Source organism: Silurus meridionalis, chromosome 9, assembly GCF_014805685.1.
Source record: "Silurus meridionalis isolate SWU-2019-XX chromosome 9, ASM1480568v1, whole genome shotgun sequence".
NCBI classification, from domain to species: domain Eukaryota; kingdom Metazoa; phylum Chordata; class Actinopteri; order Siluriformes; family Siluridae; genus Silurus; species Silurus meridionalis.
Window position 1 is genome coordinate 14,461,926 of NC_060892.1, and position 26,468 is coordinate 14,488,393.

At 34.2% G+C, this 26,468-nt stretch overlaps 2 protein-coding genes across 3 annotated transcripts; both read left to right on the top strand.

The window, feature by feature from the left end:
• The first annotated feature begins 1,731 nt into the window (after window positions 1–1,731).
• Window positions 1,732–5,550, top strand: LOC124391694 (sulfotransferase 6B1-like). Its single transcript, XM_046858442.1, has 7 exons — window positions 1,732–2,043; window positions 2,396–2,502; window positions 2,996–3,085; window positions 3,264–3,390; window positions 3,519–3,613; window positions 4,329–4,485; window positions 5,262–5,550. The coding sequence occupies exons 1-7, from the start codon at window positions 1,839–1,841 to the stop codon at window positions 5,387–5,389; spliced, it is 909 nt and encodes a 302-aa protein (XP_046714398.1). The 5' UTR covers window positions 1,732–1,838; the 3' UTR covers window positions 5,390–5,550.
• Window positions 5,551–17,447: 11,897 nt separating this feature from the next.
• vipb (vasoactive intestinal peptide b) lies at window positions 17,448–20,395 on the top strand. 2 transcript variants are annotated; one of them, XM_046858012.1, is made up of 7 exons: window positions 17,448–17,653; window positions 18,161–18,281; window positions 18,392–18,496; window positions 18,667–18,771; window positions 19,192–19,323; window positions 19,898–20,003; window positions 20,299–20,395. In XM_046858012.1, exons 2-6 carry the CDS (start codon window positions 18,163–18,165, stop codon window positions 20,001–20,003), a joined length of 567 nt encoding a protein of 188 aa, XP_046713968.1. In that variant the 5' UTR covers window positions 17,448–17,653; window positions 18,161–18,162; the 3' UTR covers window positions 20,299–20,395. The 2 variants fall into 2 exon arrangements, with proteins under 2 accessions (XP_046713968.1, XP_046713967.1); XM_046858011.1 differs by having other exon boundaries at window positions 17,463–17,653; window positions 19,898–20,049.
• The last annotated feature ends 6,073 nt before the right edge of the window (window positions 20,396–26,468 follow it).

Below are 26,468 nucleotides of genomic sequence, written 5' to 3' on the forward strand. Positions count from 1 at the left end.
AATTATGGCCAAAAGGTTTAATCTGTGTCAAGCCATAACACATTTTCCCACATTATTTTATAATTCAGATGGGCTTGCTGATTCTTCTTTGTAAGAAACATCTTGCCACCATACACCACAGCCCAGACTACAGGAGATAGTGTTGTTAATGGGTATTGGATTGGTTTAGTTATTAGAATTTTGCAAGTCTATGCAAGTTTATACATTTTATTTATAAATAAATGTAATTTTTTTTTGGATAAAAATACTTTAAAAGTTGTCAATAAAAGAAAAGCTCAGATTAATATACCTGAAAAGCACTCTAGTAAGTAAAGAAAATACAGAATTAGTTCAAATAAATCTATACAAATGTGGATATCAGAATTACCAAGATGAGAATGTGCATGAATGAGAAAGATTGCTTGTCATGCATGCTATTACTTTTTTTGTGTATGCGTGCGTGTGTGTGTGCGTGCGTGCGTGCGTGCGTGTGTGTGTGTGTGTGTGTGTGTGTGTGTGTGTAGTATCTCTGGAATGTGGATAAACCTGCATGATTTGCCAAAGGAGAGGAGTTAAACTTTCATAAACTCTGGCACATAATCAATCCTGATCATTTTGTAATCCCAAACCGCTCTGCTTTACCTTCATCACTGCTTCAACTTTATGTGCATTATTAGACAAAATTGTAATGTGATATTGCTATGCACATACACTTAAAGCCACACCTACATTGACACAAATGTCATGACACATTGTAAGATTAGATTTAGAGCAACATTTAAATTATGTTAAATTCAAGACATAATCAGTGTCATGCATTTATCACATGCACTATATTGACATTTTCAATTAGTTATTTCCAGAAATAACAGTAATAGTTATTAGTTCAGTAAAATAATAATTCAATACTGATTTTTATTCTCTCTAGCCACTGTTTGAGAAGGTATGTTCACTCAATTATAAAAAAAGTCTAAGGGCAGTTGCTGAACTTAATATAATAATAATAATAATAATAATAATAATAAAACTGTCCTTATAAAGTTTAGTATTTACATTTCCAACACTAAAGCAAATCAAGGAAAATTAGTGGTAACTTTTTTAGTGGTAACAATTTTCTGAAGGGCTTGTTGTGTTTGAATGCCACACATCCTCAATGATAATATTTGTAGCATTACCACAAAATTTCCTTCTTGAAAAAAAGTAGTTTCTTCTTCGAAAGGACGGATTTTGCAGAGTAAGAGCTTAATTTACCAATAACAATTTATTTAAACATTATTATGGACTTCCACTTGACCTTAGTGGAGTTAACATTTTTTCACTTCTTACTACAAGGAATTGTGACACATGAGAATTTCTTCAGTGTAATTGGATCAAAGTTTGTGCCTAATAATACATGAATCTTATATGACACGTTTAACACACAGTAACACAGTAACAAATGCTGCACTTGAAATACTAAAGCACTATAAATCTGCTACAACTACTACTACTATTATTATTATTATTATTATTATTATTATTATTATTATTAATAATAATAATAATAATATTATTATTATTATTATTATTATTATTATTATTATTATTATTATTATTATATTTGGACCCCTTATACATCTCTTAATATACTAAACTAAAATGTGTAATCATGAGAAAAGATCAAAGATCTTTGAATGGGTAACAACCTGAAACGCCCAAACAAGTCTTTCTCACGCAAGCCCTTCCTACACACACACATGCACGCATTCAAGCACGCACACATGCGCACACCCCCAACACAGACATATACTCACACACATACTTCCTCTTAAGCCACTTTACAGCCAGCAGTAAAAGAAGAAAACAGTGCCTTTATAAACATGGACCAAATGTCTGCTCAGACTTTTAAAGCAACTATAAAGTCCAGCATGGAGAAGGGCAACAATATGAAGGATGAGGAGAAGCTGTACAAGCGAAATGGGATCCTCTACCCCACGATCATGAGCCCACCGGAGAACTTGGATGCCTTGAAGGACCTGGAGGCCAGGGAGGATGATATTATGCTGGTGGCATATCCCAAATGTGGTCCGTAAAACCTGATTTTACATTTAAGAAATCTCAGCTGTAGCATTTTTTTGTAAACTTCTCAGCTGGTTTTTCTGCTCTAAAATAGGAAATGGGGTTTGGCAAGGGATCAGGTTACACAGTCAGTCCAGACTCCAGATCAGAGTTTTTAAGTTCATTGTTCAGCAGTGTTGCACTACAGTTAGTTAAAAAAATTCCCAGGTTTCACAGGATATTGTGTTGTAGTCACACTTCCGTGTGTGTGTGTGTTGGGGGGTGTTGTAGTTTGCCAACACTGCTTACTTTACAAGTACAAAAAATGAAAATGGAAAGTCTAAAGTCTAAGCTCTTTTTCTCTCTGATTTTGTTCCAGGTTGTAACTGGATGGTGGGAGTGTTGAGAAAAATGATGGCTACGTGTGGATACACTCTCCCTGATAGACCCCCACTGATTGAGTTCAACTCTCCAGATGTACAGAAGGTTTATATTGTTCCGGAAGCTTCAAATCATTTGAGACATAACATCCTTTATATACTGAAAGCTTTCGTGTTTTCCTTAATTAGTTTATAGACTTGAGCAAACTGATATTTACATTTTATTCTTTTTATTATATTTCAACATTGGAATTTTAGCTTGAATATTTTCTATTCAACATTTCCATATATTCTCTTACTAAACAGACCAAAACTTTTGTTCTCCATATTGGTTCCTCTCTTTTCTTCTCCAGCCTTTCTGGATTGGTCAAGAAGTAAAAAAAACAAAACAAAACACCCCCCCCCCCACTTGATCTCCCTCAGTTGGACTTCCTTTAACTGTGAACATTAAGCTGCAGAGCTTTGCATTCCAGTCACTCCCGACAGAGATGAATAAAAACTATGTGCTAGTGCCAAGAGTGCAACGCTATAGTTTTTTCTCACGGATAACGCTCTGCCACATTTTAACTCTCTTTTTCCCCCAATGTTTATTTTTGCAGATTCTAGCTCAGATGACATCAAGACGGTTGCTTGCAACACATTTACACCCTGATAACATCCCTGTTTCATTTAAAACCAATAAAACAAAGGTCAGAGGGAGAGAACACACTAGAAACTACACTTAAACTAATATGCATTATAAGTGTGTTAAATCATGTTCAATCATGCATGCAGTAGAACTTAAAATTAGAGTTTGGAGCACATGGTTTATTTTAGATAAACAATTCCCGGGACTCTTGTAATGTTTTATGCTGGACTTCACCTCAGATTTTGGTGGTGTTTCGAAACCCCAAGGACACTGTCGTCTCTTATTACCATTTTATGAACAACAACCCAGTGCTGCCCAATGCTGAGTCCTGGGACAAGTTCTTCTCCGACTTCATGTCTGGTGAAGGTGAGTCGAAGGCCCAAGAGCTTGATAAATTAATCCTTATAATTACATTTTTAATTATAAATGTAAGTAAAGATTCATGTGTGTATATATGTATAGATGTCAGAAACTGACCCAATTCTTATACACAGTCGGCTGGGGTTCTTTTTTTGACCATGCATTGGGCTGGGAGAAACACATGGATGACCCTAATGTGTTGATTGTAACCTATGAAGAACTAAAGGAGGTATAAATCTGACTATGAATTTGAGCATATCAAGTAAAAATTCAATATTATAATTATACCAGGTTTGGTGTACATATTTTTCTTATATAAAATATATCCTCTGTGAATGAAAAAAAAAAACCCAAAAACAACAACTTATAATTTAATAATAATGGAATCCACTTCTGTGCCATTTCTGTGTCTTTTGAGTGTTGTTATGTATTTATCTTAAACTGTAGTTATTTTCAGTATACTTTGTCAAGTCACATCCTTCTGGCAACTCAATTTCCCAGCAAAATCCATGGCCTTCAAAAAAGTCTTAGGCCAACATGGACTGGTTTCCACTCGCTACAATGCACCCATTCAGAGTTACTGATTGACCATATACTTACCATGAAAAGAGACTAGTTTATTTACAAACCTTGATGTTTGCTCAGTTCTCATCTATGTACCGCTGACATGACCAAATCTTTTTTTTTCTAATTACAATTTTCTTATTGACCTGTTTGATTGTCATGCATTCTGATTCTTGCCTGGCCTAGTGTTTCTGTTAAAGGCTGCTTGGAATTGGTGATGCTAGACAGCTATGAACGGACAATCTGATGCTGGAGTGAAAACGAATTATAATGAACTTGTCTTATTTGAAAATCAGCAGTAGCAGTAGCAGTGTACGGCTACAAAAAGCAGTAAATACACAGAAAAGTGTTTACTACAATATCATGCCTTATTTCCTTAGAACCTGCTTGAGGCTCTCAAGAAAATTACAGACTTTTTCAGCCTCACCCTGACAGAGGAACAGATCAAGACGATCACTGGAGAAAGCACATTCAGTGCCATGCAGTCAAGCACTAATATTTCTCATGGACAACTTGCCAAAATCATTTTCCGAAAAGGTAATTAAGTTATTTGGTGTTAATAGATTTCCAACGCTAACTCCACTTTTTTCCACACCTTTCTGTTGTTCATTATTTTCCAAAAACATGATTAATTTTGTAGATATCTACTTTATAGATCTGTGTGGGAGGGTTGGAATATGCTATTTCCTCTGCCAATCACAGAGACAGTCATCAATCATGGGTGTATGTGAGCTTATGTAGGAAAGAGGATGAAAAGTATTTCCTTCTATAAATTAATTGTGTGTAGTACATATCACAGGTGAACCATTTTCAATTGGAAAATAAATACCCTGTGATGCAACATTAACAGCAGTTTTAAAAAAAGGTGCTTCTTAAGCTTTTAAAAAAGCTTAAAGCTTTTGGTAATTTGTGTGAAGTAATAGTTCTCTTACTGTGTGTACATATAAGAGTAGAAAACTGTCAAATTTTTCTCCTGCACCATCTTCTTAAAGGTATGATGTGCTGTGATCAAAATATAACTGTCATAAATCAGTACTTCTATTATTGGGACTTTATTAATAGGGGAGTTATTTTGTTCTTTTACTAAAATATAAATAAATGTAAACAATATAATTGGAGTAATATTAACCAGAAAATGTTAACATTTACTTTTAAATATAGCAATGATGTACTAAGACCAATACTGTATTTATATTTCTACTCACATATAGTGCAAATAAAATGTTAATTGTCTCTGACTTTTAATAATATAGCATTGACTGGAGACTATCTATCCATTTTCATCCTTGCTCTTGTTTTTTCTTCTGTAACAGGTGAGGTAGGAGACTGGAAGAACCACTTCAGTGAGGCTCAGAGTAAACAAATGGATGAGGAGTTCAAAAAGAAACTTTCAGGAACCAAAATAGGAGCCAAGCTTAAATATGAAAAGTACTGTCAGTAGTCTCAAATATTTAAAAACGGTGAAAATTATTGTGTTTTTGAAATGATCTGCAGTGACAAGGCATTAATAATTATTATAATTATAATAAATAACTATGTTTGATTGGTTTACGAGATGTAAATGTTTGTTAATACTAATTAAAGATTGGACACTAGATGGTGCTATGCCTCACGACTCACGGTCAATCCATCATTTAAGCTCAAAAACTTTCCCCACGCATTAAATAAATTGAAAAATATATTCTATACAATTTACAGGTCACTCATGCTCTGTTTCAGAATAGCCTGAAAATATTACTTTTTGCCCGAAACCCAGAGCTATACATGAAAGTCACCATAGAAAGCCTTCATCATTCTGTCTTCAGTCTCAAGAGCTCCCTCTCCAATCTAATGAGCGTTAATCAGGCCAGGGCCCCTGCAGAGCAAAGCCAATCAACAAGGCTGGGACTGTGAAAGGAACATGAGACAGTAGAGTTATTACTAATAAGTTGCTATTTTCATTAAAACAACATTTTCATTTAGAAAACACAGAAATGCATTGAGTGGCTGTGAACTTCTCAGTGAAGTGGATTGGGATTATTAATAAACTGCAAAACAGCAAATTAGTGATCTGAGCAGAGCATACTGCTCATTGCCCAGAACACTTTTTCACACTTGTTTATAAGTGATTCATCTGATTACCTGTCAATTTGTTTCATGTGAGTAAAATGTTACTTTGTGCATTTCACAATGTAATCCCCTAAAATACACATGCATATAAATAGTATATGATCATAAGTGGAGATTTTTTGTTTCCATGTGATCTGATGTAAACATAATTGAAACATGCAAAACAATCATGTGGAAAGAAATAAATCACCTCAAAATGTATACATAAATAATTATATAAATATAAACTGTGAAAATAAGTCACTCAAGAAAAGTCATAAAAATCGAATCAAACCAAATGCACATATACCATGAAAATAAATCAATGGTAAAGAAAAGTTTTAAAAGAATGAATCATCTGAAAATCATGTGAAAATAAATGAACTGTGTAGAAAATCACACACTCAAAAAAATGAAATGTGGCTGCTGTAGGTCCAACATATATAACTATGTTTAAATTAAATAATGTAGTTAAGTTTGTGTATTAAAATGAAAAGAGTCGTGTTGACAAAATGTAAAAATAGTAAGATTTCAGTTTAACACAACTAATTTAAGTAAAACGAATGAAAGAGTTGTGTTGCTTCTGCAGTACCGCGCTTTGGTCAACAGGTGGAGTATTATCCGCACATGCGCAGATGAAAAGGAGATTCAACGCGAACTTTTCTGCTCTGTTTTTGATCGGCGCCATTTAATGGGAATCAGTTTAAACAAAGTTCACAGTGCAAAAAGAGAAAACAAGCGAAGATTTTTCCTTGTGGACACACAGCCAGGTGAGATTTCACTTTTTTATCTATATATATTGAGGATGTCATTAGGTTAGGTTGGTTAATCGCGAATATTCTCATGTTTTGTATGATATTTTCATGATGTTACCGTAATCCTCATGTGTGGGTTTCACATTCATGTTACTTACATTCTTGTTTTTCGCTTTAATTTAATTTATATTTGTTGAAATGTGATTTTGATTTTATTATTCGATTCTTATTATTTGGGTAATATTAATCTTTGCCATGCTGTTTGTCTTCGTCTGGCATAAGGACGGCAGTGATCGGATATTAGTAGGCCATTCCTAGAGGTAATATTTCTAAAAGACATTTTATATATATAATATATATATATAATGTCTGTGTGTGTGTGTGTGTGTGTGTGTGTGTGTGTGTGTGTGTGTGTGAGAGAGATACACACACACACACACACACACACACACTAATATATAATTAGTGTGTGTGTGTGTGTGTGTGTATACAAATGAGTGCAATTCTCTTACACTGACTATTGGATGTTCCACATGGCACCTCATGACAAAGAAAATTCTGAGGATTTAAGATCTAGAATTTTTGCTCTCCACAAAGTTGCCGAGACTGAAGATTCGTTAACAGCCTGAAATTGAGTTACAGTACAGAGGTTTTCCAAGAGGGGGTTCTACTTGAAATAGGCCTCGTAAGGTTCCCTCAAAGAAGTCGAGTCCTCGCACTGTGCGCCAGGTGCAGAATTGCTGCAGCATTGCTTTAGAGGTTGCAAAAGCTGAAGCTTCGCTTGTCAGTGCTCAGACCATATGCTACACATTGCAACAAGTCGATTTGCAGGCCATCGTGCCAGAAGGACCCTCTTCTGAAACTTCTCATAAGAAAACCCACAAACAGATTGCTGAAGAACAACCTGTCCAATTCCTGGACCATGTCCTGTGGTCTGATGACACTAAGATAAACTTGTCTGGCTCAGATGGAGTCCAGCGTGTGTGGAGAAAATTGTGTCTTGCGTACAGTCAAGCATGGTGGTGGTAGCATCATGAGCCGTGGTTCATTGCGAGAAACGTGGATAACAATATGTACTGTAACATTTTGCTGCACCTGATGCACAGTGCGAGGACTCGACTTCTTTGATGGAACCTTGAAAGGCCTATTCCAAGTAGAACCCGTCTTGGAAAACCTCTGTACCGTAACTCAATTTCAGGGTGTTACCGAATCTGCGACCTGGATAGTTTGCGGCTTTTCATTTGAAACCAGACTGTTTAAATGAAACAGTATTCACCAGAGTTGTTTTTTGCACCTTTTGCACCTTTTATTGTGCATCTTTTCCATAGCAGAAATTGAAAAATTCTCCTGATCCATTTTTGGTTGTCTTTGACTGGTCGCTAGGATTGACAAACTTGACTTTTGTAAAAACAACACAGTGGGATAATCTGTATGATGCTACTTAAAGTTTTAGATGTACAGTAAAGCGCTAACTCATGCTCATTTTTCATTGTTCAGATTGTCTCCATTGAGAAACAAACGTGAATGCATCCTGAAAGCCCTTATTGTCTACCTGAATGAAGACCATCAAACCGTGTGAAGGAGTGTATGGTAAGTCATTTACATTTTTCTAAAACGTATTTTATGTTTCTGTGCAACAAACCCCTCCTCTCCCCTTTGATCTGTTGGTAATTCTCTTTTTATACTTAATATTTTTAGGATGTTAAACATGATGTCGTTGCAACCTTGATGCGCAACACCACCCTGGGATTCTATGTCATTGTACATGAAGGAGCAGATGCTACAGACCCATAAGAAGATGTTGGCATCATCATTAAAGGCATCCAAATATTTGAAAACCTGAACAATGTGGCAAATGCATGTTCTGTGATACTTGGTCCACAAAATCTGAGATACACTTTTGAAGTATTTCAAAAGTTATTTATGGAACTAAATGCAAACAAGCATCCAAACAAGGTCCAGGTCCTGAAAAATAAACTCTTGTTATAAGGCAGGACATACTGTATGTTTTCTCCATAAAGTTGTGCTGTTTGCTGTAGCAGTACATTTGTTTCAGTACTGATCATGTTCATTCCTTTCAATGTTGGTCTTGCATTGAATAACTGATGCATTGTTAGCTTTTTTCAGTTTCAAAGAAAAAGGAAATATAAAAAAATTGTTTTTTTTTAATTATTATGTTTTGTATTATTTTGTAAATGCTTATAGTTTTATTAGTATTTTTGTAATAAGTACATTCGATTTTTGGAAAATAAAGGCAGTTTTCATATTTTGTAATGTACACATTGTTGTTGGAAAAAAATGTAAATACCTGTAGATTCATTGAATAAACTAATCAATAAAACTGGATTATTTGTTTTGGTTGAAGGCAACATTAAAAATTTTAGAATAATTGAACTTAATTTAGTTTTAATATATTAAGTTAATTAAGAATGTTAAGTTGATTTAACTAAACATTACATTAACTTTGTGATTAACTTAAGTTTACTGAAATTAATATTGTTACTTAAATGCAACCTAACTGAGTTACGTGGAACCTGTTGACATAAAGTTAAGTAAGTCCAACATATATTTTTGAGTGCATGACACTAATAAATATTTCAAATTAAAGTGAAAAATCAAATGAGGTGATATTAGTGACAATAAATGAATAATGTAACTAACAATGTGAAGTAAATAAAGTGGGAATTCACAAGAAAAATATCAAATTTGAAAATGAATTGTGTAATACACAAAAAATTATCACATATTCAAAAGAGACACTTTTAAATAATAATATTAATCCTATCAAATATATATGTTTATGTTTGATGTCAATTTTAGCAAAAAGTACAATGTGTGAAAAATGTGTGTTATTCAAGGAAAAAACAGTCAAGGGGCTGCAGATAATTAGGTTTTTTGAAGTGATGAGGGAGGATATTTCAAGTAGACGAGTGTCTCTAATCATTTGTCCTTTTAAAAAAAAGAATGCAGGGCACTTGCTGAGACTCTCTCGCAAATGAAGATCTCGTCTCATCAGAGTTGATGACTTTGAGCTGATATATTAATGAATGCTGTGTACACTAAGTCACGTTGTGGATGGAGACTTGACACCTTTGGGTGACAAAATATTACCTTGAAGACATCCAAACACATTAGAGTTTAATACTGGATACATATTGAATTCAATTAATTCAACCAATATACTTCTGCATTACTGTTTTAAATAAAGTTGATCAGTCACACCATGAAGTTATGGGAAAGAGTAGTAGAAGCCAGGCTGAGAGAGGAGGTGACCATCTGTGAGCAACAGTATGGTTTCATGCCGAGGAAGAGCACCACAGATGCATTATTTGCTTTGAGAATGTTGATGGAGAAGTATAGAGAAGGTCAGAAGGAGTTGCATTGTGTGTTTGTGGATCTAGAGAAAGCGTACGACAGAGTGCCAAGAAATATGTGAGGGTGGTGCAGGACATGTATGAGGACAGTGTGACAGCAGTGAAGTGTGCAATTTTAACGACAGACTGGTTTGAGGTGGAGGTTGGATTGTATCAAGGATCGGCTCTGAGCCCTTTCCTGTTTGCAGTGGTGATGGACAGATTGACGGACGAGGTCAGAAAGGAGTCTCCATGAAGTATGATGTTTGTGGGGGATATTGTGATTTGTGGTGAGAGTAGGGAGCAGGTGAAGAAGAGCCTGGAGAGCTGGAGGTATGTGCTGAAGTGAAGGGGAATGAAAGTCAGTAAGAGAAAGACAGAGTACATGTGTGTGAAGTTGAGGGAGGGCAGTGGAGTGGTGCGGTTGCAGGGAGAAGAGGTGGTGAAGGTGGATGAGTTTAAGTACCTGTGCTCTACAGTGCATAGTAATGGAGAGTGTGTTAAAGAAGTAAAGAAAAGAGTGCAGGCAGGGTGGAGTGGGTGGAGAAGAGTGGCAGGAGTGATTTGTGATAGTAGGGTATCTGCAAGAGTGATAGGGAAAGTTTATAGGACTGTGGTGAGACCTGCGATGTTGTATGGTTTAGAGACAGTGGCGTTGAGTAAAAGACAGGAGGTGGAGCAGGAGGTAGCAGAGCTGAAGATGTGGAGATTTTCATTGGGAGTGACGAGGATGGACAGGATTCGAAATTAGTTTGTTAGAAGGACAGCGTATGTAGGATGTTATAGGTACAAGCTGAGAAAGGCCCGAATTAGATGATTTGTGCAGAGGAGGGACATGAGGTATAACGGTCAGAAGAGCTGCCAGGAAGGAGGAAAAGAGGAAGGCCAAGGAGGAGGTTTATGGATGTGGTGAGGAAAAACATGCAGTTGGTTTGAAAAAGGCAGATGTAAAGAACAAAAGAGTATGGAGACGAATGATCTGCTGTGGTGACATCTAATGGGAGCAGCTGAAAGAAGAGAAAGATACTGTTTTTTTAAAATACTGTTTGTTTTTAAGGGCCCCCTGTGTAAAGACAGGTCAAACCTACATCAGAGTGCAATTAGATCTGTGACGTCAAACCAAAATTTAATGTCCATTTTTTTTAATAGTAATAATCTATCACACCTCCAGCATGGTTACACTTTCAATAAAGCAATATATCAACATTTTAAAAAGCAATTTTGCACGAGTTAGTGAAGGCACAATGTAAAATGTCGCATGGCTGCCCTTTTTACCAGTAATTCTCACAGGATTAGGATTGAGCATCTCGGGTTGTGTTTCTGACACCTGCTTCCTTTTACATCGCTCACTGCTATGTAGTACAAGACTAAAAAGACCACACAGAAGAAAATGCAGCTTTATTTGTTCCATACTATGATAGAAATTGCACATAATTTTTTTGTACAAATAAAGATATGTTTATATGAAAAATATGTACCAATTTAAAAGAACAAATTATTGTGGTATGAATTTGGACTTTATTTGACACTAAATAATTTTCTTTCTTTCTGCTACACCATTTAATATTATAACTAAGAATTTTCAAGCAAACTAAAAAGGTCAAATATTATGAAAATGTTTGCAAATTTGGTTGCTTGTGATTTTACTTATGAAAAAGTTGTACGTAAAAGTACAAGCATAAACCCTGCCCACAAACTCTAACCTTAACCTCTATCAACCAACCAGTCTTATATGGCAGTGGGAAAAGAAGATATAATTTAATAACTTAATTTCTGACACTCGTCACCATAAGTCTTTTTTATTAGCTTGACCATAGATACTGAATAGTTTGAAGTTACTAGGAAAGTAAATTACTTTCCATCTTTCCATCCATGGTTGGGATTCTTAAACAAATTCATGGCAAGTAATAAGAAAATGTATAAACATAACCCCTGACCCAGAAAGCTAACCTTTTCCCCAGAAACATCCCCATGTTTTTATAAGACAGTTGGAAAGCAAGGTTAATGTTAATAACAAGAATTCTTTATCTCCTAACTAGGTCCATTTCCTATTAATTTTAATGAAGTAACTAAATAATGTACAAATACTTTATTACTGTACTTAAATAGATTTTTCTGGTATCAGTACTTTACTTCACAATAAATTTTTCGGATAAATTTTTACTATTACTTATACACAAGTATCTGTACTTTCCACTTTTCAACAAGGGTTCTTAGTTTAGTTTTATCTATTTGGTGACATGATCATTTTTTTTCCTAATTGCGTGCTGTTTTTAGCCTATCAACCTATTTTTTGTAATTGCACAGCCTTTTCATTTAACCACTGGTGTATCATTTACACACCACAGATGTAGGCTAGTTTATGATGCTAACAACAAGTAAGGCAGAAGGCAGTAAGAAGTATGGATAACATGGATGAGACAGAGGGAGTCAGCGATGTAAACATGAGACATCTGATATCATATAATCATCATCATCTTTTCTCTGCTTGTGTTCTATTTGGTGGTTGTTCAACCTGGATACATTCATTAGGTAACACAATTTTAAATTCTTTTGTATTAATATATAAATATGATGTGAGGAGCAGCGTGACACTAAAATAGGTAATGGCTAATTTGTACTTAAGTAAAAGTCATAGTCCAAACTTCTTTAATTTAACTTGGGTAAAAAAGTATAGTCAGTACTTTAACTTTTATCCCAGTATTTTAAAACTTGAGTATTTGTACTTCTACTTGAGTCAAGGATGTTTGTACATTTGCCATCTCTGGTATGAATAATACTAGTTACTAAATAATACTGTATGTTTTCATAATGCTTCAATCATTCCAAATCATAGCTAGGAAGTTTTAAGCATTTTACTTTCATTTTGTACAAACCAAAAGCCTAAAATCTTCAAACATTTGTAAAAATGTGAACACACCAATTTGATAATATAATAAATAATAAAATAATAATAATAATAAAGCTATATAATAAAAAAAATAAAAAAAAGATCTACAATGCACCCCCTTTTCCATTTGATGTATAATGATCTGAATTTTATTTGTTTAACAAAAACTACAAAATGGCTATAAATATGGAATAATTTTAAAATCATTATCCATTTTTTCTTCAAGAAAGGAAGAAAACAGGTGAACAATGAATAAAGCAGATTTAGAACATTAACTTCTAGAACATTAACAAATTGAAAAGACTAACATACTTAGCAGCCAATCTTAGTTGCTTGGTCTTTGCCTAAATCTCAAGCACTCTAAGTCATGAAATGGTATGATCATAGCTCGAAGGACGTCACAGCATTTGCCCATGACTCCACAAAACCAGGCTCAAATCAACAGAAGAGCTTTCTAGATTAGGGGCCAATTTCCCTCTCTGGTTTCCCTCTCTTCACTGATAGTCCCTCAGCACAAGTCTCAGGAAATGAGTGCAGTCCGGTCATAACAGATGCACAGGCCACCATTAACTCAACCATGTCTGCTTTCCAGCAGTGCTTCATCAATCTTAGCACACATGCCTACACAAAGACCAAGGCAAACGCTCTTAACGTCAAGCAAACCCGTTGTAGATAAATCTACTGTTGATGCTTGGAAACCTGTGACATGATGATATCACTTATATCAATAAATAAATCTTCAAATTTCATGTGTCACGTTGTCTCATGATATGTATAAATTGCAGAAAACACTAATAAATTTACTTTCATTAAGTAGCAGTATATATGTGTGTTTATTTCACATTTCCTTTACCAGAACACATGTCTTCTGATAGACAACTAGATAGATAATTATCAATATTAAAATATTATGTGCAGAATAAACACTTTGGTGGTGGGCTGTTATAAGAAAGTATCCTGAAGTGTTTCTATTTCTCTTAAACTACAGCACTTGTCAATGCATACAATCTATATTTACTCAAGCTCATTTCATGGACAGCCATGAAACATGTTAGTACCTGTTATCACTTATACTTTAGCAGCTATCCAGTAAATTTTTTTTTTTTTTACCAAATTATTTTTGCTGCTTGTAATGTGACTAACAATTTGGAAATCCTGAAGAAAATGCACATAGTGGAAAACCAATCACTTACAGTGGAGACTCTTTTTATAACATGCCACGGGCCATAAATGTCAAGAGTGCAGTGGCCTTTTTGTAATGTTTTCAAAGTAAATTGAGAACATTACAAACTAAGAGCCACTTATTAGGATAATGTAAAACTAAAACAGCAAACAATTTACACAATCTACTGGGCTGGACAAAAACTTCTCTACTTTTCCTGTGTTCTTAATAATAAGACTAGAGGAGCTAATCCATGTTTAAAAAAGTTAAAGTTGCTCGAAAAAAACGCTAAAAACCCTAAAAAAGGTACTACGGTTACTACAGTGGTTAAGGCTCTTGGTTATTAATTGGAAGGTCAGGGGTTCAAGCTCCTGTATCGCCAAGCTTCCACTTTTGGGATCTTGAGCAAGGCCCTCTGTGCTCAAGGGGAGCTGTATCATGGCTGACCTTGTGCTCTGACCTCAGCTTTCTAACATGGGGATATGCAAAGAAAGAATTACATGTGACAAGTACAAAGCACTTTTTCTTTTTTCTTATCTATCTCCTAGAGTTATGGAGTTCTCATATGTTAGTCAGATGTTATTAGCAAGTTCGTAATTAATACAAGGGATAAATGGTGAAAATTTAAAGTCCCTTGAATGAGGCCTTGGGCATCAACTGCACAGATGTTATGAAACCAATAATTGACTTCTGCAGTAGCTAATTACTTTGGAATCTGACTGATTTTAAAATGTAATTTTTTTTTCTTTTGATTATCAATGTTCTGTAATTTTCAACAACCACTTCATCATAATTGGTCCTCCAGTTCCTGGAAATATAAACTGTGTAACTAATTAATTTATGGTTTCTTGTGCAATATAGAATTATTCTTTTAGCCTGCACCCTACACAGCTGCCACTGCCACTTAAATGATCAACCTGCTCATCTGACTCTTTGATAGTATATATATATTCTCAATTATAAGTCTTGATTATAAGTCTTTTTGACAAGTAATCAAACTGTTAAAGTTGCTTTAACCAATTGGCACTGTGGTAATTGTGTGGTTTAAGGTCCATGCTCAGGCGAGACATAGATGAATTTAACAATCAGTTAGATGTATTGTGTGAGAGCAACTCTGGTTCAAAAGTGTCTCTAGAGCAAATATGTAGAAAATGTTTGGAATGAGACTGGATTAGGACATGTATGTGGTTAAAGGCCTCTGAAAGCCTTACGGTAATACCTGATGCAATACAATGTCCAAACAGCAAACAGCAAAAACATACTTACAGCAGTTAGTTTTTGCATTTTCTGCTTTTAAAGTTTAATAAAGTGTCTTACTCACTGACCTGAATCTACAGCAGATGAAAATGAGAGGTCCAATCTGATTAGTGAACATGCAGAATACTGTAATCTGATTGACCCTGTGGGCCAATGCACTCTGGGAGTTGGAAATGCGCATAGGCAACTTGTAATGATGAAACACGATGCCTGTAATGACCAGTCCAACTCTCTCCTAGTCATAAGTTTATGAATCTAATCAGGGTGATGATGAACGTGTGTCCTGTGACATCTGAAAACCAATATTTGAAAACAAATGGGGGAAAAAATTGACTTGTACATAACATAATAGATTTAAAATACTGGCCATGCATTCAACCACTAGCTAGCCATTTTAGCACACAGGTTTAGAATAAAAAAATATTTTGGGGTTGCATGTCATCCTTTGATCTTTTGCATGATCTCTCAGTCTGAGATTATTTTATGACATCAGAGTAACATAGATTGTACACAAAGTAACTCTTCTTCTCGCATTACATTGACTAGCAATAGAACCACTTCAGGTCACTTCTTAGTATTATAGGATAAAAAGATATATCAAAGGGTTTATCTGAAGAATGTGCATGCTAAGTTAACTAGCTTACTTAGTTAATATATATATTGAACAAAATAATATTCATTGCTTCACTTGAAAATTGAGCAAATCAAACCTGATATGGAAATTGTACATGTGTCAGCCTATAACAAATACATATTATTAACATTTACTCAGCTACACACCTACCATGATTTAGTTATCCTGAAAACCCTTTTAAATATAGGCAAACATAGCTAACATGTTTTATAAGGGATGACTAAACATGGCCGGTGTGTATTTTTGTACTATATATTCACAAATCCTTCTATTTTTATGAGAGTGTACATGATAATAAATCACAAGAAGACATGTTAATTAAGGAATAAAAGGAATTAATTAAGGAATCAAATTAAAGAAGGAAAACATTTTTGGCATGCTGTCATAGGAAAATAATCAACAGCAGTATGGTGTTAACTGGCCAGTCACAAAGTAAAGAGTAAATGGTTTGCTTGTTTAATTCCACTAAAATTTAAACTAATTAAAATTGGATTATTTGGCATGTCCACCCAGCACATCCCGGTGTTACTATGGAAACAACGTTAGAACAAGCATATATATTAAAACCTGTTAATTTAATTACAACCAAACAGAGCTGCTGCAAAAGAAAATTAATCAGCACCACATAATCAAAATCTAGAATTATCTAGACCTGGAAATGCAATTTACACTTGCAGTAGGTATGTTGTTTATAAGCAGACACTAAAGTGTTGAATTTTGCTTCTAATCCTGATTTTGGATTGCTGTCTCTGTGGAGTTCTGATGACTTCTCCATGGGTTCTTGGAAATGAGCAAGGATGAAAAAATAAAGACTTGTTATCTGGCCACTTTTTGGTGGCGTTCACAATGTGATCAGGAGCACTGTCTTGTTGAGTGTGATCATTCCTTTTTAAAAAACAACTGTTCAGTGAAGCAAGCCTTCCCGCAATATCCTCCTGTATTTCAAAGCATCCACTGACTATTCACAGTAAAGCTGTTTTTCCAGACAGCTGAAAAGCCTCCATACACCATATGTGGATTGAATTTTACGTTAAACATTTTAATCATTGAATAAGAATTTACTTTTATGTATAGGGAGACAAAATCAGTGAATTTCTCTGTCTGTCTATTTATTTATGTCCGTCGGTGTGCATTTTATTTATATATTAATTTTTATTATTATTATTATTATTTTTTAATTATACTCAGAATGAATATGTACTTGGCCACTTTGCACACAGGCGGTTGCTAGTAAAACGAGTCAGCCTCATCAGTTAAACAAACGCGATTTCATCAAAGTACCAGACCACTGGCCGTTAATTTCCTCCCAGTCATTTCTCTGCTCGGCCCGCGGGACCGTCATGACGCAGGAAAGTGTCAGAGGAAAACGAAACCACCGTGTATATAAAATGCGGCAGGTCGAGAAGGACAGGAGCAGATGTAGAAAAGCTCGTCTCTGAACAACAAGACAAAAGAAGAAAACTTTCAGAATTTTTTTCCGGAGGAAAAACATCGTGATTTTTCTTTTGTTTGTGTGCGCACAGGGCTTTTTGGGTTCTAGTACCTTGGACAGCGTCTTCTGATACAGTAAGTGACAAAATAAAAATATACGTATATATTATAACTAGCATACCTTAATGTTGAACATTTTACAAATTCTAGGAATGCAGTTTAAGATCAAACTGCAAGAAATGTGAAAATATTCAACATTCTTAAACCCCAGTTTAAAATAAAATATAGAGAAAATCTATAGATTCACTGTTTAAAATTTAACATCTAAAGTTTTAAAAAGGTTTTAACATCTAAAGTTTTAAAGGTTTATTCTTAAAATAATATAATTTATTATTTAAGTATATGTTTTGCCTGAGAAGATGCATGTCATGTCCCTTTCATTATTTTTTAATCAAACCTTCAAGGTATATCAGTGGTCCTTAGGACGCTATTACTGTGTACACCTGTTTTTAAAGATATTACTAAAGCTATAAATGATGTCCTTGTGATGATAACAAACGCAGTGACAAAAAACAGTGCTGCTTTGTCCCATAATTTTTCAGCATGCACTTGACCCATTCTTACTGCCTCTTATTGTGTTAGATATGAAGAAAGCTAAAAGATCTGTGAACACCTCGCAGATGTTTTTTGTGGCTGTGTGTAGCGTGCTGTGCTGCAGAACACTTTCAGCTCTTCCAGCCATCAACACATACTCTGCCATCAGGTGAGAAGATTTTCTTCAAAATGTATTTAAAAATGGCTATAAATGGCCTATTACTTTTTTTTTTTTAAATATTTAAATAAAGTACAGAATGACAAGGTGATGTTCTGTAGGTCAGGCAGTCTGAACAGTGATGGTGACGGTGCCTGGCCAAAGGAGCCCTCTCAGGATCTGGAAATGTACAAACTTTTGTATGAAATTGCAAACACAGTTGAAAGGTAAATAAATAATTTTATATACCAGCCTTTGTATAAAAGTTGTAGATTTAAAATATTTACTTGAAACTAAAAAGATGCATGTATTAATGTTTGTTTTAAACTTATATTTAATGACTATATGTTGATATTTTTTGTTATTGATATGGATACATTTTTCTTTCGTTATTTAGACCACCAAGACATGCTGATGGACTCTTCACCAGTGGATACAGCAAGCTTCTCGGACAGCTTTCAGCTAAAGAATACCTTGAATCCTTACTTGCCAAGCGTGTCAGGTAAAAATGAATTTCTCCATCATTGCAGAATTTAGATTTTAGAGATTTTGTTTAAGATTTTCCCTGAAAACATTCACTACCCATGACCCTGAACCTAATTAAGCGTACAAATGGCTGTTCAGTGTGTCTCATGTAGCAGAATATTTAATTACCAGTACTAATATCTGTCCAAACAGAATTAGTCAGTAGGATATTAACTATGCAAATAACTGTTCATTTGGGATAATAGCTTACATCACAATATTGTGATGTAAGCTATTATCCCAAATGAACATTTATTTGCATGGTTTATTTAATTACATTGATGTATATGTCTATAAAACAGGAGTAGTGAATTACAAATAAATGGCCAGTGACATTACAAAGAACAATCATTTATTAAGGTTATGAATATCTGTATATGTTTGGTTTAATTTCTAGCGATGAGCTGAGTGCAGATGACCTACGTATTAAGCGTCACTCAGACGCGGTGTTTACAGACAACTACAGCCGATATCGCAAGCAGATGGCGGCCAAGAAGTACCTGAACTCTGTCTTAGCAGGAAAGAGAAGGTAAGAAAGATTGTTAGAGATGGGCATTTGTGCATGCAATAATTATGCAAGCATATAAAAATGCCATTCCTCACATTTAGAAATGAAGGCACCTTGATGCTTAAAATGTTTTAAGAAAAACAAACAAACAACAACCTATATTTAATTAATTGTAAAAAGGTAAGGACCACAAAACAAGACAAGATAATTCTATTTTGTTAATTTAACAGTTAATTATTCATGAAAGATTGGGCCATTACTGGTTGTGACTGGGTCATGCTGGGTCACACTACTAATGCTACCTTTTTAATAACTATAACAGGAAAAGGTGCCTAAGGTGCACCTTTAATTAAGTGCAATTTATTTCTTAATTTTTTTGAAGTAAAAGTATAGATAGATCGATCGATAGATAGATAGATAACCAACAATAACAATATATAACAATAAAGATTAATATAAACTCCAATTGCTGATTTGCTTGCTCAAAGACTATTAGTTAGGTGTGTTAGATCAGGAAACTCATCCCCACTGCTGAATTTGTTCTCCAAAGCTATGCATGTAAGAAGCTGTGCACTGTTCTTATATTTCCTTGTAGCCCAGAAGATGCCTTAACACTGTCTAACCAGTCCAAAAGCACTGACTCATCCTTACCTCAGAGCTATGAGGATGAGGTTGATCAGTTCCTCCAGCAGCTCCCTTGAGTATGACTGCTCTCCTTTGATTCTAACCTTAAAACTGTGCTGCAAGGTCTGTCACATGACTAATCCACTAATACTTGTGTTTGTTAATTAACACTGGTTTTGCTTTATGTTCATTCCTCTTGTTTATTACTGTAAATGAACTGTTCCACTGCAAATCTGAAGAAACCGCTTCAAAAGCTTAAATATATTCCAGTGCTCAAATATCAATTGTTTTGTGTTCACTATTTTCAGCATTTGTGCATTACAACATCAATTAACTAATACACAATTTCTTTCTTTGTTTCTTTCTTTCCAGAAAGTCTAGATGATGAAGACAGTATTTAATCTGGCACCTTAAATCTTAAATATTGGACTTGTATTCCGGTTGATGTAGAGCAAACATAAAGTGTATCGAAAACAAAGTCTATTTCTGCTGTACCTGTTTATTGCAAAGCTTTATTTTTATTTTTAATATTTCTGCTGGTGTTATAAATTATAATGTATCAAAATGAAAGAAAAAATGTTTAAAAAAAATGATTAAAAAAAGAGTGTTGTTCAAAGAAAAGATTCAAAGAAGAATGTTGTTTTGTAAGTGATTTTGTCAAAACAGGAAATGAGCATGGATAATTTACCTTCCAGAATTAAGAAAAACTTTTTGCCAAGAAAATGGCAAAATGGCAATTGACATGCCTCCATAATCTTATAATAGAGAAAAGCAGATACATTTGTCACATAGTATTTAAGAATTTTTTACTGACTAAAATATCATATCTGCAGAAATCAGAAGATGTGTCTACATATATCTCTAGCTTTGGCAGAGATGCAATAAAAAGCTAACACTGGGGTATTACTAACAAATTTAGGCGCGGGTGGGCCCATCTGGGTAGGAAACATTAAGTATGTTCTGGGTAGGAAACATTAAGTATGTGTCATGCTATGCCGTAAGTTTGTGTTCTGTTTTGATGAATGCTAACTTTACACTCAATTTACCTACTCAATGAGGAGGTAATGGATACTTTATGCTTCTAGAAGAAAAAATGATGAGTCTGCCGCCAACGAGTCTAGTCTTTCTTCTGACTAATTTGAATTCCTTGAAATACCCTTAAAATATCCCATGACCATGTTTGGATAAATGTCAAAATCAGGACATCTGGTGTTAGCAAGGATAAGTATATACAAATGTTACATTATAGAGATCTGCATAGCTATATAAATAATCCTCTAGAAGGTTTTGACTCCCAAATGAGTATTTCTTTGTTGGCTGTCATGCAACATAATGCATAATAAAATAGGACTTTTCTGCTATTTTTGAAGTAACTCTCTCTAGATATTAAATTTAAGGTAGTTTTTAAATGTCTTCAAAATAATAATAAAAATTAGAAATTTCTTAATCTGTAAGTAACAGTAAATATATCTGCCTATTTGAGGTTTCACAGCTCAAAGGACAGATCAGATTACTCCTGCTGGAACTGCCCATATATCACTGAATATATATATATATATATATATATATATATATATATATATATATATATATATATATATATATATATATATATGAAACAACCTAGACACTACAACCTTACAACAACCTTACAACTGTCACATCTAATTCATGGGCATCTTCTAAAGAAGTGTCCAACAGACCAGGTATGAGACTGACAGAGCTACAGAGCTCACTTGTTCAAACAGGAGAACAATATTATAATCCTATTGCAACAATTGTATGAAGAAAATGGGCATTGAGTTCTAGAACAGGAATATATAATTTACATCTTTGTATAACAAACAGGAAGGCAGCTACTTAAAAAAAAAAAAAAAAAAGACAGACAACAAGAAAAAACTTCCAGACTCAACCAGACTCAACCAAGACACTCAAACTAGATAATGGGGTGGAACAATCTAATGCTTTCATTTAAAGTTGCAGCAACCAAATAATGCACAATGATTACCCAATTAAATATTCATGATTATAGTGTGTAAAAAAATAAAGAGTCTTTAAATTCACATAACTAGCAAGTTGATTTGATCATGAATCTACATTGTCACCATTATTTCTGAATGAACCCCAGATTATGAATGTTTGTGTCTAAAAAGATTGTGAATAAGAATCCTGAAATAAGGAACAGAATATCTTTATGATAACTGATGAGTTATCTTGCAGGACCATATCAGTTATCATTCTAATCTAAAGAATGGTAACACTATGAATATATAATAAAAAAATAAAAATAAAAATAATAAAAACAATTATAAGATTTAGGCCGGTGTAATGTGATTGTCCAAGCATCATTCTTGACCTTTTTTTGTAGATCTTCTTAAGCCCCCCTTGTTCAAGAACAGATTTCTGTACCACATTGTGGCCAGAAGAGGAACTATTTTATAGGCAATATCCTAAAAACCTCCTTCAAAACTGGTGTTTTTTTAACATTCACCAGTAAAAGCAGAGTTTACTTTTCAATGTCTTTAATACCTTTAGTATATACCTTTAGTTTGCTAATGTGATACCTCACAAATAATATAAAGTACACAACCGAACCCCTTATGTACCTTACATAAGTATTAAGGTAGCACATTTGCATCTAAACAACATGAAAGGATACATAGCAAAACATACCCGTGACGGCACAACCCCAGTTACAAGCAAATGTTAACACTAGTAATTTTTTTGTGAGGATGTAACAACTAATTAGAAAAACATTGATTTGTTGTCATGTTTTGTTTTGTTTAAAAAAAATTATAGACATGTGAAGCTTATAATTAGCAGACAAAATAAGGACAGACATGCCTGTTTCTCAATGAACATAAAAGAGAAAGGAATCTAAACAAAATGTCAAAACAAGACAAACTAACCAAAAATAAAAGGCAATGTCTATAAATGAAACACTATATCTGTAACATCCATGAACAAAAAGAGAAAGGAAAGAAGGCACAACCTGGCAAGTTTCCTCTCATGTCACCATTCTTCTACAGAACCCGTCTGATATTCAAAAATGTCCACTGATGGCTGGGTCTGATAATATCCTAGAAGGCTAAAGTCCTCTCTCATTATTAAAAAAAAAAAAAAAAAAATATATATATATATATATATATATATATATATATATATATATATATATATATATATATATATATATATATATATATATATATTATATTTGAGCTACTTGCTCAAAATCTTGCTGATAAAAGTTCTGTTTTACATTTCCACATTAGTAAAGGTATAAAAGAGTAGCTTTTGAATCGACTTAAGTACCAAAACTAAAAGTAGTAATCTACAATATGAGAAATATAGTTCAATAACTGTTGCATTTAGTTTTTAAGTAGAGAATTTCGATTGTTACACACAATTGTTCATGTGCACACACACACACACACACACACACACACACACACACACACACACACACACACACACACTGGAAGCATGTGGTTGTAGTCTCGTGGCACGGTCTCACTTGACAAATTATGTCTTCATTTTAAAGTAGTGATGAACATTTTTTCCTGAAGAATAGTGGAGTAAAAAGTAAAGAATTACACATTAAATGTAGATGTATTCGTTTCCCAAAATGAAAATTATGTGATAAGGAACAGATACTTTAAAAATACGCCGAGGTACAGTAACAAAGTAAAAATACTTCCTCACCGTCCACTACTGGTCTTTACTGAGTTAAAGGTGATCCGAAACCACGGAATGGGTTAGGGCCAGAATTAATTAAAAATATTCTCTCAATAAATATTAAAAAGTTACTTTAGAAAATACAGGTATTAATTTCCTGTGTGTTTTTATAACTCAAACAGTCTTGTCTTTTTTTTTTACAATGCTAGAAGGTATGTGTCAAACAACTCTAATCCCTAACTGATTTTTTTGTTAGGTAAAAAATGCTGAATTCTTCAATAGTTAAGTTAGATTAAAACTTATTGTTAACTTAACTATGAATGATTTGCAATTAAAAGCCAAAACAACACGAAAGGACTTGGTGATTGTCAGGCAGGTGTTTTTTTTGTATTTTCTTTAAATGTGAGGACCTTAATAGTACACAAACACACACACACACACACACACACACACACACACACACACACACACACACACACACACACTTACTGATGTATCAGCTGTGTATGAATATTATTATCTCTGCTTTACTGTCAGTGTGATTGAGCACACATTATTTTTTCTAATGTACTGTCAAGCTGATGACGCGAAAGTGGAAATAACTCAATCATTGTCTGTTAATAATTTCTCAGTGTCTAATAAATGCTTAATGAATTTCAATAGTTGTGCCTTTCTTCAAATCTCATTTATTATTGACATATGAAAAAAAGTTGGATATAGATATAAATATGAATTTTGAAAGAAAGGCTTGTTTGGATGAAATGGGTTCAAGTGAAATATTTTGAAATTTGAAAAGTAAATTAAAGTGAGAAGGATGTATGAGTGAGCTGAGCAATGTTAATGGCCTGTAAATTAACATTTTTTATTTACTGCTTTATTAAATAAGTGGCAAAAGCAAATAAAAAGTGCTTAAATAGATAAATATTTTTTTATTACCAATACAGTGTAAACTATAGCAACATTAAATAGAACAAAAAAACAATTAGAAATCCCTGTAACTGTAAGATGACATAAATCTTGCATATTTGCAATCCTACCATAAAACCTACTTACACACAGAAACTAAAAAAATGTGAAAGCAGTCTGACTAAACAAACCACAGGAAAGATTACGATACTCTAAAAGTGCAGAATAAGCTTCAATGATTTCTCCAGAAAGCAGGAAATGCTAGCCTAAGGATTAAAAGTGCAGTGCCATGGAAAGAACATGTGACAGCAAAACGACTATCTGAGACCAAGAATCCCAATCAAAAGCATGTTCAAAGTTTTCTCAGATATTAAGGTAAGAAGCTGATGCTTTTGTACACTTCTTCAATGAATCTGTACTGATGTTCACAGAAAATTGAGAAACATCTATGTGTTGAGTAAGAGTAGTAGAATTACAGTCAAATTTCAATTTGTGATGGATTTTATTCTATAACATCTATTCAGTAACTATACGTTTATAGTAAACTATGTTTACCACACACACACACACACACACACACACACACACACACACACACACACACACACACACTCTATCAGTGTTTTCTCTTTATTTTTTAATCTAGAATATGGTTAAAACTTTTGATTGTCTATGTTAGCTACACTAGATAAAAACATTTATTTTCTTATTAATGTGCTTTAGCCCATTTAGACAGTCTTGTGCAGAGGAAAGGATAAGTACATAGTCAATAGCCCTATTAGTGCTACTACAACTACTGTACCAATCCATATTTTGTCACTCAGTTAAGTAAAGAGAAAATACATTATTTTATCCATCATTATTTTAAAAATGAGGCTTAGTCAATCTAAAATATCTAAAGAACTATAAATGTATCCCCAAGTGCAGTCTCCAAAACCATTAAACACAGTGATGAAACAGGCTCTCATAGGGACCATCACAGGAAAGGAAGAATAAGAGCTTCCTCTGCTGCAGAAGATGTGTTTAGAATTACCAGTCCCAGAAACTGCTGATTTACAAAAATTCTCGAAGTTCAAGTGGCAGACGTGTTTCAACATCCACTGTTCAGAGCAATCTGTGTGAGTTAGACTTTTATGGACAAACTGCAGCAAAGAAACCATTACATCAGAAAAACAACAAGCAGAAGAGACTTGCTTGGGCCAAGAAACACAAGGAATGGAAATTAGATTAGTGAAAAAGATTTTTTGGTTTTAACCGTTGTGTCGTTGTTAAATGTACTGAGGGTGAACGGATGGTTTCGGTATGTGAGGTTCCCACTGCGAAGCAGGGTGGAAAATGTGTGATGTTGTGGGGGTGCTTTGCTGGTGATGCTGTTGGTGATTTTAGTCAAACTTAAGGTGCACACTTAACCAGCATGGCATTCAGCTACATGCCATCCCCAGACAATAACCTTAAACACACCTCTAGGTTATATAAGAGCTATTTGTTCAAGAAGGAAACTGATGGAGTGCTGGATCAGATTACATGGCCTCCACAATCACCTGATCTAAATCCCACTGGGATCAGTTAAATCAGAGAGTGAAGGAAAAGCAGCCAACAAGCACTCAATACCTCTGGGAAGATTGTTGGAAAATCATTACAGATGACTACCTCATGAGGCTGACTGAGAGAATGCCATGCGTGTGCAAAGCTGTCATCAAGCTAAAGTTGGCTACTTTGAAGAATCGAGAATATAAAACATATTTCGGGTTTTTTAACATTTTTTTTGTTTACTGCTTAACGTTTTGTTTTCTTGCAATGTTAAAAATATTGAGAAGAAATAAAATATCACATAAAAATCTGCACACAGGAAACAAACGCCTATATTTTCTAAAGTAAGTCTTTGATATTAATTGATTTAGATTTTGTATTGCTTTATTTGAAACAATTCTGGCCCTAACCCATTCCATGGTGTTTCGGAA

Excerpts from the sequence above, each read along its gene's own strand:
- LOC124391694 (XM_046858442.1), top strand. The coding sequence starts at position 1,839 with ATGGACCAAATGTCTGCTCAGACTTTTAAAGCAACTATAAAGTCCAGC. Across the intron at positions 3,086-3,263 it reads TTAAAACCAATAAAACAAAG|ATTTTGGTGGTGTTTCGAAA; the intron begins GTCAGAGGGAGA and ends ACTTCACCTCAG. Across the intron at positions 4,486-5,261 it reads CAAAATCATTTTCCGAAAAG|GTGAGGTAGGAGACTGGAAG; the intron begins GTAATTAAGTTA and ends CTTCTGTAACAG.
- vipb (XM_046858012.1), top strand. The coding sequence starts at position 18,163 with ATGAAGAAAGCTAAAAGATCTGTGAACACCTCGCAGATGTTTTTTGTG. Across the intron at positions 18,772-19,191 it reads TTACTTGCCAAGCGTGTCAG|CGATGAGCTGAGTGCAGATG; the intron begins GTAAAAATGAAT and ends TTTAATTTCTAG. Across the intron at positions 19,324-19,897 it reads GTCTTAGCAGGAAAGAGAAG|CCCAGAAGATGCCTTAACAC; the intron begins GTAAGAAAGATT and ends ATTTCCTTGTAG.